Below are 13,095 nucleotides of genomic sequence, written 5' to 3'. Positions count from 1 at the left end.
ATCTGGCCTGACAAGACTTTAGTAAAAAACCTAAGATGGTAATTTAATTAAGAAGCAGATCCTTTAACAGATGTTTCACTGTTTACAGTCACATCTCCTGCTTTCCAAATTCAATGTAATATTCTATGTGCTGAATTTTAACATAGTTCTAAAACTCATCCCCTCCCCATTCTATCCCTGCAAAGAGAGTATAAAATGCTAACAAATCAAAAGGTTCTGCTACTTGTAAATGACTACACAAGTTGTAGACAAAGAATCCAGTATCTTCTGTATAGAGACAATTCCACAGTATTTTACAACTCTTTCTTATTTAATTCTAAGTTAAATTATAGACTAACAGCAATAAATTCTGTACAGGAAACAAATACTTAGATATGAATCAAACCCAAAAAAGCTGGTAAAGCATAATGTTTTATTTTTTAATATCCATACTCTTGCTACCTACAATCAGCAGCCTTATTTGTAATCAGTGAATGAAACAGCACTAAAATTTTAACTCTATTCTTTCCAGATTGCAAGATCATTTTTTAATACCTGAAGCACGTCATTGCATATAAAATGATGTAGTGATAGGATGAAGGGGAAAGGCTTCAAACTGAAAGAGAGCAGGTTTAGATCAGATATTGGGAAAGAATTCCTTCATGAGAGGGAGGTGAAGCCCTTGGGAAGTTGTGGATGGCTCATCCCTGGAAAGGATGGTGAGGCCTTGGGGAAGTTGTGGATGGCCCATCCCTGGAATGCTCAAAGCTAGGTTGGATGGTGATTGGAGCAATGAGGTGTAGTGGAAGGGGATTGGACCAGGATGATCTTCGAGTTCCCTTCCAAGGCAGCCCATCCTGTGATTATGTGAGCTCCCAACTCCTGCTGGGGACATTTCTGTCCCTGCAGGGGCTCTCACCTGGTTGTAGAGGGCACAGATGTGCAGGGCCGTGTTCCCCGAGGCGTTCTGCGCGCACATGTCAGCGCCGTAGAACAGGAGGTGCTCCAGGTGTTGGACGTGTCCGTACCTGCAAGCCTGGGCAGGGATAAATCAATATTTTGGTTATTACACCAAAGCCTAGGCAAGATTTTCAGCAGAGATGGTGCTGTTTTTACTGAGGGTCTAATTTTTAGAATCACATCTGGTTCTCTGATGGGAGCACAGATACCCAGATGTGCATTCCTGCACCAACTCCAGTGTGGGCACTTCAGGTACAGCAATCCTGTGCTTGAGCTTAACTATCTGATTATTTTGGGAATGGTAGCCTAAGGGATCAAGAAAGTACTGCCTTTGGAACTTTTTATCCACTAATATTCATGACTCAAATGTGACAAGTTTTTGTCCTGCTACACTCCGGAATGCTGCCCACCAGATGGCACTGAAGATGATCAAATTGCCAGAGCTTTTTCCCAAACTGCTTACAGGCCTTAGAAAGAAAATCTGGCCAAAATCCAAGTAAATCTTCTTGGTTCTGTGATGTCAAGCAGACACACAACATACACAGGACACTGCTCCAAAACAGGGGGAAATCTTCAAGAGTTACTTTATCTGTCACACAAATAAAAGGGTTGACCCTGGATTTTTGGAAATAAGCCTCTATGAAGAAGATTCATAGAAATTAGAAAATTTCCTGATTAGCAAATAAGCTTTAGAAAAATTACAGCCATTCTAGTCCATGGCCTCTTTTACTTGACGTCCTTCTCCTCTATGGCCCACTGACCAAGCATCTCCCAATTTTTCATGTTTTGTGGTATCTTAGATCAGCATCATTCCTACATAAATCAGAATTTAAGGTAAGACATAGAAGTACAGAAATCCATTCAGTCCCTCCTGAATTCAGTGGGAGGTACAGACTGACACACCTGGCTTGGATCTACAATTTGGAAGAGAAAAGTTAAGTGGACTGCTCAGTGCACAAATTAACTCCCCATCCTTCTTATTTCATTGAGAAATGCTTAAAATATTGATTAGTCAAAACAGATTGTTCCTAACCCAGATGTATACGTTGATTTATTTAGGATTACAACCAACACAGGGAGTTTGGAAAGCTCTATTTCACTATGAGAAATAATAACCTTATGTGTATGAGGCTAGGGTTTAAAAAGAGGGACATTTTCTCTGTATTTTATGGAGCCCAGATGGGGCAATACTTTGATCTAGACAATCCATTTCCTCCATATCCTCAGAAAATATGGTAAAAAAATAATTCCTTCCTTTTCCCCTACTCTAGAGACGGATCCACACAACCTTGACCTAGACCCACTTAGTGAAAAAGCTCCAATTCCTGCCCAAATGTGGGTGCCAAAGCTACCTCCCATTTCTTTCCAAGAAAAGAAGAAAAAAATCCGTGTACTAAAGAATTCAGTGCACAGAAAATAAATTGAGTCAAGATGACCCAGGCAGACCTGTAAGGTTGATTACTTGTATCTTTATCTCATATTATAGCAGTTCCAATTTTTGTACTTTTCCAAACTCATCCATACAGAGACACAACAAAGTAGCAGCAATGACATTGGGACTGTTAGAATCTTTGAACTCTGTATATTACTGAGTTTATCACTGTGCAAAGGGAAATCAATAAAGCATTTTTACACAACTGCTGGATAGCATTCAGGTGTTTCTGGAGAGGACAGGGAGAGGCTGATGGACCCCAGCAGCAGGATCCTCAACCCAAACCTTCCTGTAAAGTTCAGCAGAGACAAGGAGAAAGCAGCCTGACAAACACAGAAGGAGCATTAACAAGGACACTCACACTGCCATCTAACCACAAGAAAGAGCTACATGTTCCTACTGAAGTGCCACAAACAGGAATCTAAGCTTCCAAGAGTTCATGGCATAACTATGACGAGTGCAATTCTGCATCAAAATCCACAGTAACCAGAGGATTTCAAAGTTACAGAACACCACTGGAACAGTTTTCTACTTCTTAGTCACCACAGCAGGATGCAAAGTGAATAAATAAAAAGAAGTAGAAAAAGCAGATAGAAAAAGGAAGAAATTTCCTACTTGAATGTGCAGGGACTTCAAAATAGCGCTTAACCCTAAAACAACCATGAACAACTTCCTTATGCAAGTCCAACTCCAAACAAAAAGCAAATCTTTCCTACCTGATGGATTTCTTGCCATCCATTTTCATCCTTGCAGCTGACTGTAGCATGTTCATGGAGTAAGAGCTCACAGCAGAAAGGGTCCCCTCCCACCACGGCTGTGTGGTACAGCGGGGTCAGGCCGCAGCTGTCCTTGTAGTTGGGAGATGCTCCCAGCTCTAAAAGGGTCTGAAAGCAATCACAGACTGTGAAAAATAGATCTGGGAGGGACTTCCATAAAAAGGGTCTTTATCTGAAAAAAGAATCTAAAAAAGTATGTATAAGGTTGGTCATTGACATAACATTTTTTGCTCACCTAAGAGTGGACCACAGCACAGACTAAGTTAAGCAAGAAATGACCTTGGAAGAATTAAGATCTAAAGGATTCTATGGGGATGGCACAGAAAGGAGTGGCAATGTCCAGTTTCCATCCTCTCACTAGGTTCAGAAATGTCAGCTCTGTAAATGTTGCATCATCTTTGCAACATTCACCTCTTCAGTTTCAAGGTGCTTTATCAAAAATGTCATGCAATTTGAGTATCTGTCAAAAGGGAATAAGCAAAACCCATAAATCTAAGACAATCTAGATCAGAGTGAATTAAGAATACCTGTTAAAATACAAAAGAAAACAGAAGACACTGTGTTAAAGCATAATGTGCAATCCATGCCACTGGAAGTTGCTTTCACAGAGTTAAGTGACAATGCTATTCCTATTTCCTCAGACAAAACTCAGTGTATCAATGAATAAGCTTAAATTTCACCACTTTCCTTCCTATGAGGAAAAGATAAATCAGAAATTAAAAGGCTCCTTATTGAAGGCAAATGCTAAGATTTGAAAGCCACAAGAAAGCACTAGAACAAGCACATCCTAAAGGATCCATAGAGGACAATACAGTAATTAATTGAAAACAGTCTCCTTTATGCAGTTTTTTTTTAACAAGATAACACATAATTTGCTCCTGAAAGTGTTTACCTTGAGGGCTACTTGGTTCTTGGCTCTGGCTGCTTTGTGCAGAGCTGTCATTCCATCTTTGGCTCTGAAGTCTAAATGTGCTCCTCCATTTTTCAGGGCTTTTATCACTTCTACTGTGTTGTCAAGCTGAGCTGCCAAAGTTAGGGGTGTTTCTAAGAAAGAGAATAGGATGCACATGGAAAAAGGTGAGGAAAACCATAAAATAAATTTAAGTTACTTTATAAAGTTTAAAATACTGTTATAAAATTATCAATTATCTCCTTTGGACAGCAAAGCCATACAGATTTCACTGGCTCAGGGTTGTGAAGGAATGTGTGAGATTCACCCTATCAATTTAAGTTTAACTCAAGGTACTCCTCTATGCTGCTTAGTTTAGTTGTTCTGACCTCCACTTTCTAAGTCATGATAGTTTGGGTCCAGTCCTCGGTCCAACATCTTGGTCATTTTTTCCACAGAGAGATGGTGGACATGATCCATAAACTTTTTCAAATTGGCCTGAAACAAAGAGCAAAAAATGAATCATCCTCTGATTTCAAAAATAAAATTTTGACTAAAAATGAAACATTTTTTCAACTGATGTCAACACCCACTGCAGGTAATTGCTAACTCCTGCAGGAAATTGGGATACCTTGGTGTGAAGCTTGGCCAGCTGCTTTTCATCCAGGTTGAACTGTCTGTACACTCTTTTCTTGTAGCGAAACTGAGGGAAAAAGAGAAGAAGAAATTTTAAAACTTAAAACTCATAATACCATTTTCTGACCTTATCAGGAAGTATCGTCCACTGTGATGATAGATACAGGCAAAATTTCAGAAATAGGCTCAGTATTTCATATAGTTTTACATCATTTAAGCAAAATTCATATGTTGTATGAATACAAGAGATCAGTAGAGGTGTATTGGAAATGAGATCAGCCTCTAGAATCTACAGAAGCAAGCAAGAATTACACTGAAAAGCACTTTTCCCCAAGGATTCCTATGCACTTTCATTTATAGTCTCAGGCAGAAAGCTGGGAAGGCATGTTAAATAAAAAAATATCAATTTCAAAATTGCAGCTTAGCATTTCTGAAATATAAAAACAAAAAAAAGTACACCTGAAAATCCCTTAGTCAATGTAAGAGGAACTTGCACATGGGAATAGCTCTGATGTTGAACAGGACTGGTTTTGTGAATGAGATTCTGAGGACTGCCTCTCTTTTTGGCTGAAACTCAGTCCCATTTTATCCTGAGCAGCTTGGGTGCAGTAGCAAGATCAAAAGTCATGGGGGTTTCCATAGCTATAATTTACCACTCTCTCATTGTCCCATGCAGAATTCCAGGAATGCAGCCTGTCTGTTGGACAAGGGACTGCACTGAATGAGGCTTTAACACCAACTTTCCACAAAATCACTTTTAACACCTCAGTTGCTGCAGTCAACACTCATGGAAAACTACAAAACACAATAAAGTGTCTGTTTAATTTCCTTACAGCTGTAATGTGATCATCAGACTGAAACTCTGAAATAAACTCCTGGAAAAGGGAAGACCTGAAGCCTTCTCAGGACCCTGATGTTTTTTCTCTTGGATTTGTGTTATAGTGGAGTAAGTCTATTAACTGCACATTATTAATGGTTGATCTGCCACCATACAGGCAATATCAAAATTAATTAAACGCCAGTTTCATGCCCCAGTTTGCTGCTGTGTTGCGTGATCTGGCTCTGCTCCAAGTTTGTTCAGTGCCATGAAAGTTCTGCCCAGCTTATCCCCAACTGCAGGAGCAACAGAGAGGGGGAAATCCCAGCACACACCCTCTCCTCCCTTACTGCTTTCCCAGGAGGCAGAGAGAGGCAACCTGTGCACTCTGAAGGATGGCACAGAGGGAACCAGGTAGGGGTTAAAAAAGGCTTCACCGAGATAGAAAGTTCTCTCTGGGAGAAAGCAAAGGCTGGTTATCCAGCAGCTACTGCACTGCTACTGCAAACCTCATCACAGATCCAACAGCTTCACCTAGAACCTTGCATTTCTTTATTAAATCACTAAACAAGATACATGTCCTGTGCCCTCAGCAACGGAAAACTCCAAAATCCACTGTCCCAGAAGGGCTGACTCTTCGCAACTTTTTGGGGATGGACCAGCTCCATGAGCAGGGAATGCCAGCACTTCTGTGAGCAAGGGTTCAAGCTCAGACTTGCTGATAAGCATTTCCCAGATGTAATTCAGGTGCATGCAGACACCTCAAATACAGCTTTCTGCACAGTTTGTATCAGAATAGAAATGCTTCAGATGTCAGATCTAAAAATACCTCAAGTGAAGGAACTCCTTTATTGACTGGCTGGGGGTATTCCCTCAGAAGTCTCTCCTCATCCAAAAACTTCCCATCTCTCCCATTGCTTGCAGGCTGGAACAATCCATAGTTCAGGACATCCTTCAAACTCTGGTTCAAAGTGCACAAAATCCGCTGCTTTGCAACCCACACTGAAGCTTCTGGGTTAAATCGAATGCATTTCTGCAAAGAGTAATTATTTTAAGGAACCCAATTAGTGAAAAAAAACCAAACATTTCAACAGTGTCTTACATTCTAAAATTTACAAATGTCATGAATAATAGGAATATGCATAATAAATACACAGACTCCATGACAAAACATTGCTCAACAAGAATTCTATTTCAGATGTGCATTGATAATACCTAATGCACAAGTACTGTGAAAACGCAGGACATTTCAGGTCCTTCCACAAACCTCAGGGAATACACACATCCTTCCTCAGAGAGAGAGAGCACCTTCATGGAAAACCTGTTCAAAAGGGATGTTACAAGGTGTTGAACTGTCCACTTGATTCTTGGCTGTTCTGATATCAGTTAGATCCACAAGGATTTCACCAAAAACTAGTAGTCAGGCAAGAATTCTACTTTCCTTTTAGCTACATTTAACTGAGGGTAAGTTTATGGGAGGAAGGATACAACATGGAGCAAATGACTTGAAAACCTTGACAAGCTCCTGCAGTTCTCTGCTTCTTACCAAGCTGGAATTCAGGGACTTGAGGAGTTTAGGGATTTTGCCTACACTGCAGTCACTGGTTCCAAGGTACCAGCAGATGGCAATGCCCAGAAAGCAATTTGGTGCCTCTGATGTGCATCCTGAACACACAATGCTCTTTCTGCTTTAATCCCTTACAGTCTTCAACATAAATGAAATGTTAGACTTTGTCACAAGTAAGGCTGGCTAGGAAGCAGCTTTCATTTCCCTCACTTATTTTATTTTCCAAGATGTTTTGTGAAAAGTTTGGGTGGGGTGTTTTATATGCTGAAGGGAAGGAGATAGGGATACAAAGTCGATTGTAACAAATATTTTCCTTCCCAAACATGCCAGTAGTTACAGCATTGGCTTAGCAACAAGGCAAATCTGTTGGAAATCCCTGTGTTCCTTCTGAACCTCACTTGCTCCACGACTCCTACATGGACTCAAACTTCAATACAAGATTCAGACTCAAACATCAGCACTTCTCAGCAAAACAGTTACAAGATGTGCAATGAGCCTAACTTTTAACATTATCCACACATCTGAAAGATTTCAGTGAGTGTTATTCAAATGGGAAGATAATGTTGAAATTACATGTATTTTTTTCTCCAAGGAAAAAATACATGTAATTCTTTCTTACATGAAAGAATTACATGTTTCTTTCTTACATGAAACAAACTAATTTTGGACTTGTATGACACTGTTTTGATTTTAAAAATACAAAGCAGTTACTTCTGATCACAGTTTAATTAAGTCTGCTGGTTTTTAATGCACCTGGATAATCCAACATATTCAATTTTGTTCAGTCTATTCTTGTGTTCTCTCTGTTCTTGATGTCAGGCAAATATATCACAAACTAATTCAGTGAGAGCTCCAGCTCTTCCAGCAATTCATAAGAAACAAAAGTGGGCTTATTGTAAAAAAAAAAAAAAACTGATTGCATTAGCAATTTAGAATGAAATAAGATCAGTTATGTAAAAAGTAAATTGATAACTGGAGAATTTTTTTGCTACCAGAATTTTTCAGGCTGCGAAAAGTGAAACTAGGGAGAAAAGTGATTATTTATGCTTTCCATGAAGCCAGGCAGGATAGAAGGGAGCTGTTACCACACTCTCAGAGGCAGGTGCTGACCAAGAGGATAAAAAGAACCACTCAGATGCTGCATAAGGTGCATTTTCCATCAGCCTGTCACTGGAGCAACTCCACTGTGCTGCCTCTGTGTCCTCCTGGCAGCCCTCCAGGCAGGGAGCACCACAGCCACCCCCTCTATCCTGCAGACAAGTCATTACTTACTGCCACACTCTGTATCCTGAGGAAACATCAGCTCAGTCACAGCAGGACCTACACACAGGCTGTTCCAGTTATGAAATAAGGAACAATTCATTAGGCACACGTGGCATGGTGGCCACAAGGAAAGGAGGCAGCAGCAGAGCCAAAAAAAATGGACAACTTTTTCTAATCCTCAATGAAAAGAAAAAAAAAATTAAAGAATAGAGATCTTTCACTGACAAGGAACTACAGAAACACATGAAACAAAGATGTTTTGCACTGACAGATACATTTCACTGTAAAAAAACCACAAAGAACAGCCAAAAAAAAAAAAAGCCCTAAGTGGCTCAAAGTCACTGTCAAAACCACAGCAGGCCCCTCAAAATGCAAGTGTAGCAGCAAGACAGCACGTCAGCACTGGCTGCTGAGATGCAAGGCCTGTGTTTGGGATGTGAAAGCTCCCTGGATCACAGCAGACATGGTCAATTATAATCTTGCATTCCTGCACACTGGTGAGAGCAAGTCACTGACTGAAGGGCAGGATGGGAAGCCAGGGAAAACACAACTCCCCCAGCTGAAGGGAAGATATTAATTCAGTAGGAATAATGCTTATCATACAGAATGTCTGAGGGATAATATTTATCTGCTTAAAATCAATCAGCAAACACATCTTTCTGCTCAGCTGTCAATCACACAAACTCTGCTGTGACAGAGGGACACGACAAAATGGTTTGTGCTGCTGCCTCCAAAAAATATGACTGCCAGGATATCAAAATATGAATTATTCCTTTGAATGGGAGATGCTGATATTAAAGATGAGACAGCCAAAAAATGGGAAACACAAATGAGAGTTTGGCATCATGGAAAGAAAAGGGAGCAAGTCCCATATTTTGGTTTGTGCTGTGTTCAGCTTGATTCTCTGCTGAAACACTGCTCTCCTTCATCAGGCTGCACTCAGGAAACAGAATTCCTGAGAGGACAGGTCAGAAAAACCAGTCTGGCCAGGCTGTCAGCAGATCACCTGCCCAGATCAAGGGCATGTGAACAGATAGCAGCAGCACAAAAATTCTCTTATCAAACTGAAGATAAAACAAGGAAGAGCAAACAGAAAGCAGCAAGGAACTATCAGGCACAAAGTGGGATACCGAAGAATACTTGGGAAAAGTTGCAAAAGAAAATCTGGAGTATCTACGAGGCAGCACAGTCTGGAAACAAGTGAAACTGGAGGCATCCCAAGGAAAAATGGGACTCCAGCTGCAGTTGTCACAACTGGGTTTCTGCTTTTTTAAGGTAAAAAGTGCACAAAGTAAAAACAGTGTTTTATCAGAGAAGCAAGAGCAGTAAAGGAAAAGATTCTTAATCCTCAGACCCAACAAATAATAAAAAAGTAAAGAAAGGATACAAAAGTATAAAAAGCTATGCAGAAACAGAACACCAAGAAGTAGCTCCAACCTAAGCTGTTGCTATACCAAACTATCACTTACCAAACAATATTTTGCATAGAATAAAATTGGACAAAAGTCCAATAAAATTTTAAAAACACAAAAACCCAGAGGAGGGAGAAATCAGTAAATGCTCATTATTGCAGTGGAGCAGCAAAACAGATGGGCAGAAAGTGTCTCAGAGAAGTCTTCAGCAGACCCAAACCCATCTCAGCCTTAGAATTTAATAAAATGTACGGATCTGAGCATTTTGACTTTAAACATAACCCAGAGGGAGCACACGTACAGGGTAAAACAAGAGTGGAACAAGCACTATGTGTTGATAATAAGATAATGAAAACATTCCTTAAAACCACTGGCTGACAGAAGTGTTCTCAGTGTCTGTGGCAAAGAGCAATTCTAAATACAAAGCACCATCACTGTCTGAATATCAAGGTAAAGGAGATTTTCTTGACAACAGCTCCTTAAGAATCAGACTGATTTCACTTACAGGCAGCATCACTTGGGATTTTTCCACGTAGGCTGGAAAAGGAAATGGATACAAGATGACTGGGCCTGGATTCAGACCAAATAATATATGCCAGAAAACACAGCAGTTTTACCCATGCTCCTTGAGACTGGAGGGCTTTCCATGCTCTCCATTCCCTCAGGAATTTTACTGAGCTCAGGAAATCTTTCAGTTGTTCATTTAAATATTCTCCACCTTCCTGTGAGAAGGATGACATTTACTGAATACAGGTCATGCACAGAGGCAATGAGAAATTACCATTTCTACCAAGTCGTGTCTCAGTAAATTGGGTTATCACCCAAACTGAGAAGGAGACAAAAAAAAATAACTGATATAAGAACTGAAAAGCAATTGTTCTTAAGGGCTTTGTATGAACTTGTCAAGATTCACATTGTCTTCTAAGTTTCACATGAGAATAAAAGAGCAACAAGACAGACTTCCTACAATGTGTGGTAATTTGTAAAGTTTTCCATGGCAGCACATCCTACTTGTGGTGCTTGGTGCTTATCTCATACCTGCAGTGGAATAAAGGCAGTTTGTACCACAGCCACTGCAGACAAGCAAACTTCATTTTCTGGGAGTTTGGCTTTAAAGCTTCCCAGTGGGCTGAATTTTATCTAAACCCCTAAACTTGTCTTCCTTAGAACAAATATAGTCTTGATCATACTCTCTAAAAACCAAAAAAAGAAGAAAACTAAATTATGTTATTTCATGCTTCTTTGATTAAACAGACTAATTTTAAACACCTCATATGTTAAATTAATTATAATTATACAGGAAATGGGGCCTATGTTTGCTCTGGCTTGTAGCTGTACAACAGCTCAAACTCTTCACTACATTTAATCCACCAATATTTCTGTTTGCTAACCTGAATCCAGGTTTCACTTTCCGGCACAAAGAAAATTTGTGGGCTGATAAATTAAATAAGAAATACATCAGCTGCTTTAGAATAGCTTAGAACAATTCAGTTAATTTTCATGAAGAGTTCATTGAAAAGGAAGAAGAAATACAAAAAGTAAATCAATAAAAATGAACAAATGATAAAATTAATTTTTAAATTTGTCTTGATAATGTCAATAAATAACTTATTACTGATCCAAAAAAAAGAGTAATTAAATAAGAGGACTTCAGGAAGCTACTATCCCTGTGGTTTTAACAGCAGAGTAAACATAGCAAGAAAAGCTGGCATTTCCATTCCATTTTCATGGATCTGTTCATTGACAGGGTCACAGATAGAGCAAGCTGGTAAGATCATCAAAAAAGAGCTCCAGAACCACACCTGAGGGCACACTGTCAAAACAGCTTTTCCCTGTCAGGCTGCATGCAGCCCATCTCTATCATCCTAAAAATGAACTTAATTAAGAAGAAAGGAAGGGTTTCATGAGATGGATCTCAAACAGCAGCAGGGCATGATGTAGCTCTTACACATCAGCACAGAGTGATGTACGTGGCTCACATCCATGTAATGGATGTGTTTTAATAATCTTGGAAATTTCAAAAGGCTGGTGCCACCACTGAAAATCCTGACAGCAGCATTCAAGGAGACCCAGGGTAATTCAGATAATTAATAGCAAACTCAGACAAATTGTGGTTCTAGATGGAATCAGTCTCTTCCAAGACCTTTTCCAGCACAACACTGTTATTCCTATCACAGCACTTGTGTTGGTTTCTCTGACTGGAAGGTTCAGAAACAATATCCTGTAGTAAAGGCACAGCAGCAAAGGAGGAAAGAAAGGTGTCTTTGTGCTTTTTCCCCTCATCTTTACACTCTAAAAGCCACAGGCTCTCTAAAAGGGATGTCTTTTGCGAGGCAGGCTGACAGAGAAAGACAACAAATATATTAGAGAGAGAGAATTTGATGACCTCTTGCAGGACCCCAGTCTAGTGTCAATCACAAACTATTTCATGAGAGGAAGAACAAGAGAAGCCATATATATATATATATATAATGTATTATAATGTATCAGGCTTTCATAGACTTAACGTGATTTTTCGATTCAATCTTCATCTTCTAATAAGGTTTTGGATTCCTAAGTCTCTTTGTTTTACCCAAAATCTCTGAATGCAGATCAGAGAGATATTTTGCTTTATGAACATGGCTTTCATCAGGTCAACACACTAAATTCTCTTGGAAGGGATGGTGCCTTTAGTTGAGGCAACCAGTCAGATAAACCACTGGGGTACAAAGCATAGACATTAAAACAAAACATGAATTTTGTTTGTAATATGTCAAAAAGAAAGTAAAAAAAAAAGAACAGATGTATTGCAGGCTGAAGCCAGCAAAGCTAATCATTAATTTCACTTTGTTTAATTGCAGTGCACTCTGCCTTACCGTTTGCTGCAAGTCAGGTATGATAATTCGAATCACTAAAGTGTTGCTCTGACTGTCATCCATTCTGCTGCTTGGCTTTTCTGCAGTTGCTCTAATTGTGTCATAAATAGTTTCTTCTTTGGAGCTGTCTGATTCAGACTCAACAGAATAGTCAGAGAAGCTTTGTGCCATTTCATCTTCACTTGATGTAGGGCTACGAGGCATGTTAAAGTTTTTTATCCTGCCAATACCAAGGAGAAAAAGAAAAAAATAAGTTACAGTTCAAGTCTTCAAAATGAATCAGCTACATTTTTTTTCCTTCTTGGAAATAACATTCGTTTAACAAGGAAGTTTTATGGTTTATCCTTCTTTTATTTCTTTCTGTCAGTTATGTGGGTAGGCAGAGTGCAAAGGAAATAAATCTGGCTACCAATTTACTAGAGAAGAGGAAGGGCAGGAGAAGGAAAAAAGAGTAGTAAAAAAAGAAGATGACCTTTCTTTCCAGGCACACCCAACCTCCCAAAGGACCC

General features: G+C 39.6%; 1 protein-coding gene across 4 annotated transcripts in view; it reads right to left on the bottom strand.

Annotated features, from left to right (window-relative positions):
- Positions 1 to 12,805, bottom strand: part of SHANK2 (SH3 and multiple ankyrin repeat domains 2) — a 249,330-nt gene extending 236,525 nt beyond the window's left edge. For 3 of the 4 annotated variants that reach the window (XM_071428342.1, XM_071428343.1, XM_071428344.1), the window contains exons 1-7: positions 12,587 to 12,805; positions 6,319 to 6,522; positions 4,668 to 4,739; positions 4,426 to 4,534; positions 4,040 to 4,191; positions 3,088 to 3,255; positions 899 to 1,015 (exon numbers count right to left, since the gene is read on the bottom strand). In XM_071428342.1, coding sequence (XP_071284443.1) covers positions 899 to 1,015; positions 3,088 to 3,255; positions 4,040 to 4,191; positions 4,426 to 4,534; positions 4,668 to 4,739; positions 6,319 to 6,522; positions 12,587 to 12,790 — 1,026 coding nt within the window. In that variant the 5' untranslated portion in view covers positions 12,791 to 12,805. The remainder of the gene's footprint in view (positions 1 to 898; positions 1,016 to 3,087; positions 3,256 to 4,039; positions 4,192 to 4,425; positions 4,535 to 4,667; positions 4,740 to 6,318; positions 6,523 to 12,586) is intronic. The other variant, XM_071428345.1, reaches the window with a different exon arrangement.
- Positions 12,806 to 13,095: the final 290 nt, after the last annotated feature.

The sequence above is a fragment of the Agelaius tricolor genome, unplaced genomic scaffold (genome assembly GCF_023055355.1).
Source record: "Agelaius tricolor isolate 1412-34295 unplaced genomic scaffold, bAgeTri1.0.p SCAF_5, whole genome shotgun sequence".
Taxonomy (NCBI): Eukaryota; Metazoa; Chordata; class Aves; order Passeriformes; family Icteridae; genus Agelaius; species Agelaius tricolor.
Note: the sequence above shows the minus strand (reverse complement) of the source record. Positions and strands in the feature narration are given on the sequence as shown.